Source organism: Octopus bimaculoides, chromosome 11 (assembly GCF_046866305.1).
Source record: "Octopus bimaculoides isolate indiv1 chromosome 11, ASM4686630v1, whole genome shotgun sequence".
Taxonomy (NCBI): Eukaryota; Metazoa; Mollusca; class Cephalopoda; order Octopoda; family Octopodidae; genus Octopus; species Octopus bimaculoides.
In genome coordinates, this window is record NC_142938.1 from 48,114,314 (window position 1) to 48,120,621 (window position 6,308).

General features: G+C 36.3%; 1 protein-coding gene across 3 annotated transcripts in view; it reads left to right on the top strand.

The window, feature by feature from the left end:
- LOC106875538 (uncharacterized) overlaps positions 1 to 1,925 on the top strand; it is an 11,197-nt gene extending 9,272 nt beyond the window's left edge. For all 3 annotated transcript variants that reach the window (XM_052971779.2, XM_052971778.2, XM_089359944.1), the window contains exon 2: positions 1 to 1,925. This exon is cut by the window's left edge and continues 1,387 nt beyond it. In XM_052971779.2, coding sequence (XP_052827739.1) covers positions 1 to 1,791 — 1,791 coding nt within the window. In that variant the 3' untranslated portion in view covers positions 1,792 to 1,925.
- Positions 1,926 to 6,308: the final 4,383 nt, after the last annotated feature.

Below are 6,308 nucleotides of genomic sequence, written 5' to 3' on the forward strand. Positions count from 1 at the left end.
TATGCCTTCGACAGACTGAGCGTTTCTAATTGTTCACCAGTCAACTTGACCCCTGTGAAAAACGAAACCGGAACTGCTGCTCTTTCCAGCCCTAACAAACGCAGGGGTCCGGCCGAAGCCGAGAAAAAGGTGAAAACGCCCAAGAAGCCGAAAGCTTGTCGTAAAATTAATTTCGACGAGGACAAGACGTCACCCGTATCGGGTACAATCATCAAAGACATTTCTGATACGGACGAGGAAGGACAAGTTGTGTGCGGAGACATTGACAGTGCCTTTAACTATGTAGAGATCACGGCGGAAGCTAAGGCTGAGCTGGAAAAAATCGAGAACAAAATTGGCGACTATGTCTGTCAACTATGCAAAGAATATTTTGACGATGCCTTCCAACTGGCTCGCCACAGATGCTCACGCATCGTGCATGTAGAATATCGGTGCCCTGAATGCGACAAAGTTTTCAACTGTCCAGCCAACCTCGCTTCGCATCGGCGTTGGCACAAACCGAAAACCGCGTCCGACAAGAAGAACGTCCCCACTCACATACTGCCGGCCAGCATCCCGTCGGTTGCTCTCAACAGTAACCATAGCAACGGAACAAATGGAGATCCGATGGACGAATCCAGCGACAAATGTGACAGTCCACGAATGCTAACGTCACCTCCTGGCTCGCCGAACAACTACACAGCTTCCACACATCACCACCAGTTCTTCAATTCGAACTCCTCACCATCTCCGTCGTCCGCTTCACCTCCAGCCGTCACCATCAACGACTGTCCGTCGTCCACTGTCGAAGAAGGACAATTCCAGTGTGAGATATGTTTCAAAAGGTTCCGCCGTCAAGCCTACCTGAAGAAGCATATTCTTAACCATAACAATGACCGAGCCAAGCAACAACAACAACAACAGCCGCCAGAACAACAACAGCAACAACAACAGTCAGAGCAGCACCTTTCATTGCAGCAACAACAACAACAACAAAGTGAAACTAGTCAGCCCTCAACTCACAATCACTTACAAAACCAACCCACCGACTCGCCACCTCATAGTTATTTCCAACACAAACACCAACTCCATCAACACAACAATCAAAACCTCACGCAAAACAACGGTAGCAGCAACAACAACAACAACAACGCTAACAATAACAACAGCGACATTAGCAGCAGCAATAACAACAACAACAATAACAACAACAACAGTAGCAACAGCAGTAACAACAACAATAACGACACAGATTCCAATGGCAACAAAGAGCCGACTTCTTCGCTAAACAGCAATGTAAATACACAAAACGGTGCGTCGAGCAATAACAGTTCTAGTATGGAGGTCAACGAGTGTAGTAGTGAGAGTATGGCCACCACGACCAGCTGTAGTACTCCGGCTGCAACAAATGATACCATCACTAATGCTACGAGCATTGCAAGCAACGGTAGTAACAGCAGCCTCACGACCACTGCCTCAACGACCACCACTACTACCACGACCACCACTACCAATACCAACACCACCACGACCGGCAACAGTAATAATAACAACAACAGCAACAACAGCAGCAGCAATGGTAACGGAACCACTGCCCACCTATCATGCGACCACTGTAATAGCATTTTCACCACAAAAACGGCTCTCGAGAAGCACAGCCGGACGCACAGTGGCGAGGTTTTCACCTGTAAGTACTGCTCAAGTCGCTTCTATAGTTCTCCAGGTCTTACCAGACACATCAACAAATGCCATCCCTCCGAAAATAGACAGGTCATTCTTTTACAATTGACCCCAGTTAACCGACCTTGTTGATTACAAATATCAATACAAACAATGAATTTTGTCATCGTCATCAACAATAGCAACAAACAATAAACAGCAACAACTACAACAGCCAGATCTGTCTAAGAACAATAATTCAACATCAACAACAACAACAACAAAAATAATAATAATAATAATAATAATAATAATGATAATAATAATAATAATAATAATAATGATAATGATAATAATAATAATAATAATAATAATGATGATGATGATCAACTGTCTCTTTATTTAAAAGTATGAAACCGAGACAAATTATTTTAATGAGTGGTCTATACTTACACCCCTCTTGAAATTATATACCTTTCTGTGAGAAGATAAAAGCGAAGTTCGTTGGTTGGTCACCAACACAACAATACCTGCAAGTGAAATACGAACTCTCAAACGAAAAGATAGCCAGGCAGGTGTAGTAAGTCCAGTAATTTGATCTACCCGGCCATTGCACACCCTAACCAGTCCTATCCCAAAATATCATCATCAGCCTTATCGTTAACAGAAGTATCAATATCAACATTATAACTATCAACAAAGTGGCAATTTTCCATTACAAAAACTCGAAATTATCAGTACAAATTATACCGCCATTATACTATAACGGGACAATTTACTCGTGTCATTCCTATTGCTATAACATCGTAGTTTTACTAACTCTTATTCACAACCAGTAATCTCAAACACAAACAACAGTAACTAAATATAAACAACAAAACAGATGAAAAAGGCGCCAAAAACAATAAAGACCGTGAAAGTAAAAAAAAAAAAAATGAAGGAAAAAAATGAAAGCAAAACAATAAATTAATTAATTAATTAATTAATTAATTAATTAACAAAAAACGAAGAAAGGAATTGCAAAAATAATTCAAATAGTGAGAAAGTATATAACTAAACTAAAAATAATCTAGGGAAGAAATGAGGTGGTGGTAGAAAGACAGACGAAAAGAAAAGTTCTGTGACGGAACGAAAGTTGCGTATCAGTAGTAACACTGGATTCTTCCTCGATGTCTTTCAAACTATATCGTCCGTGTGAAAGAGAAATCGTAAGATAAAAAAGGAAATGAAAAAGAAAGAAAACTAAAAGAGAAAGTAGGGGAATTAAAAGCAGGTGAAGAGAGATGGTGAATATGGAACATGTAATCCTCTCCATTCTGAGTTCAAATTTTGCTGTGCACCCTTTTCGGGCAACCCCATCCCATTTTTTTTTTTTTTTTGATGTTTCAGATTTCTCTCGTATGGTTTATATTCTTACAAAACAAAACAAAAAAATATATTGGCCTTATATTTCGTTAGAATAAAACAAACGAACAAAAAAGAAACCCCCCCAAAAAATTTAAAAAACATTGTTCTTTACAGTGAAATCAAACTAAACTATGAGCTAAAAGACAATTAAAGAATTCTAAGGAATGTAATAAACTTTAGTGAATCTCCAAAACAAGTTTGAAAATATACAGCCACAAAAACATACACAAACAAACGTGTACACACGTGCAGAAAAGAAAATGTGAACATCTTGCAGTAATTTATATTTATTTATTTATTTATCAACATCATCGTCATCATCATCATCGTCATCATCATCCTCATCATCATCATCATCATCATCGAAAGTATTTTGACTGCTGTGGTTGGTTGGATTGGCGAGACGGTATGAACGTAAACGGATACGATATATATATATATATATATATATATATATATATATATATATATATATATATATATATATATATATATATCATGTATGTCCGGATTTCGAATCGAGCAAACGGCTTTTTTCTTTTTTTCTTTTTTTTTTCGCATTTCATCCTTTCTGATATCCATAAAATGATAGATCGATTGTAGCTCTCCCTAAGAATGTCGTGGCCTTCAACCTATGCAAGAAATCATCATCATCGTCATCATCATCATCAATACCATTAATTAATAGGATTAAACATTAGCAAATTTCTCCCTTTTTTTTTTCATTTTTTAAAATTTAATTTCTTTTTTTTTTGTTCCTTTTAACATCCTAATAATTAACAACACACACACATACATATGTGTGTGTGTGTGTGCATGTGTGTGTGCATGTGTGTGTGCATGTGTGTGTGTGTGTGTGTGTGTGTGTGTGTGTGTGTGTGTGTGTGTGTGTGTGTGTGTGTGTGCGTGCGTGTGTGTACTCTTACTTGTAACAAAATATCTTCAGCCGAATGGATTTATGAAAAAAATCCTTTACCCTGTTGCCAAAATACAAACTATTATTTCTCTTTGACATAAACACCACCACCACCACCACCATCATCATCATCTGGACCCTCGTCATCGACATTATCATCATCATCATTATCATCATCGTCATCATAGTCATGGCCATCATTTCATTAATTAACATACTTTTCTTTATATTTTTTCTTCTATTTACTTCTTTCATTATTCATTATTCGCTTTTTTTTTTAATCTTCAAAATCATGTGCCTTGAACAACAAATATGATGTTTAAAATTTCCTTTAACATACACACATATACACATACCTGCACGTACATGCACGCTCATATATGTAAGTGTGTATATATGCATGCATGTAATATACCTGCATAAAGACACACACATGAACATTAAAGTGGCATCAGAGAATGATGGTGATGATGATGATGATGATGATGATGATGATGATGATAATAAGCAATAAGAAAAATAATGACAATAAGAAAAATAATAATAACGAGGAAGAGGAGGAAGATGACCATGAAGAGAATCAAAAAGAAGACGGCGGACGAATATCAGCATATGATCAGGACAATGTTATGTGACTCCAGAGGGAATTTTTCTCAACGTACAGACGACATACACGCGCTTTATCTATATATCTATACATATCACAAAGGTACCGACTCAGAACAATAGCACAATGCGACCAAGTGAAAAAAAGAAAGTGACAGCCAACAACAAGAACAAAAACCCCTGTAAAGGACATTTTTTTTTTTCTATTTTATACATTATTTTTTTATTTCATCATCTGCCTTCTGTTATGTGACGGACTTATATTTTATCCCACCTGGTGGTTAACAGGTAAGCTTTATAGAGTACTCTATGATTTATTGAACAAAAAAAAAAAAAAGTGCCTCCGTATACTCTATCAGTCAATCTGTCTATCAGTCAATTTATCTAATTGTCAATTTCTCTGTCTATCTTTCAATTTTTATCAATCTGTCGTCATCTACATCTATATAGGACTATTCCTATAGACACACACACGCACATATATTACATATGTATGTATATGTATATTTATATTTATATATACATGCATACATAGATACATACACTCGTTGCGAAGCATATATATATATATATATATTCACACACACACACACACACACACACACACACACATCATGAACCATGTAACTATTAGATTAATTTATTCATTTTTCTTTCCCTTTTATAAATGGAAAAGTAACGTTTAACTTTTTTATTTGCATTATATTCTATTTGTCCTCATACTAACACATATCACTAATTATTATTACTATTATCATCATCATCATCATCATCATCATCATCATCATCATCATCATCCTCCTCCTCCTCATCATCATCATCATCATCATTATCACCAATATTATTATTATTATCATTATTATTATTATTATTATTATTATTATTATTATTATTATTATTATTATTATTATTATTATTATTATTATTATAAGTACCAACCGTGTACTAGGGCTCAATGTAATTTGTCTTCCCATAAGTACTGACGGTATTACATCCAGGTTAAAACTTACGAAATTATTCTCTACCCCCGGGCACCCACACTCCCTGCAAGAATCAATCCAGTTCATGCCATCATCACTAGCATATATTCCATATTGCTATTAATAACAGTCCGCCGACATTAACTTTACTTTCTGTTTGTTTTGAATTTGTGGCTGTGAGATGAAATTTACTGGTTCTCATCTGAATATATAGCTGTTTCACGTATAAAGATATGTGCGTGTGTGTGCTCGCGCGTGCATGTGTGTGTGTATGTGTGTGCGTTATCTTAAACAGAAGATGAAGGCTGAAAGATTGCGGAGATGTAGAACATGCAGGATGTATTGTCTTCACAAAATGTTTTGTGATTTATGTAGACGTAGACCCTATGATGCACATGCATTATTGGTCCTGGCTGAGTACTAGAGTTCCCCTCCAGTTGAATAGTCAACCACTGACAGCACAACGCAGCGATGACTAATAGATTTATATGGCTGAATTTAAAGATGCTTCCAAATCTATACTTATTAAATTAAACGTTTCCTAGCTCACACTAAATCACAAATCTACGAAGGAGCTTAACACAAATATACACACATACTTAAATACATACATAATTGAATACACACACACACACGTACATACATACGCACATATACCCGCGATCCAAGCTTCACAACATTGCCTTGTTCACGTGAGAACTTAAGTAGCGTGAAATCCGAGTCGCGATAATAAACTTAGTATAAATGATATATATTCTATA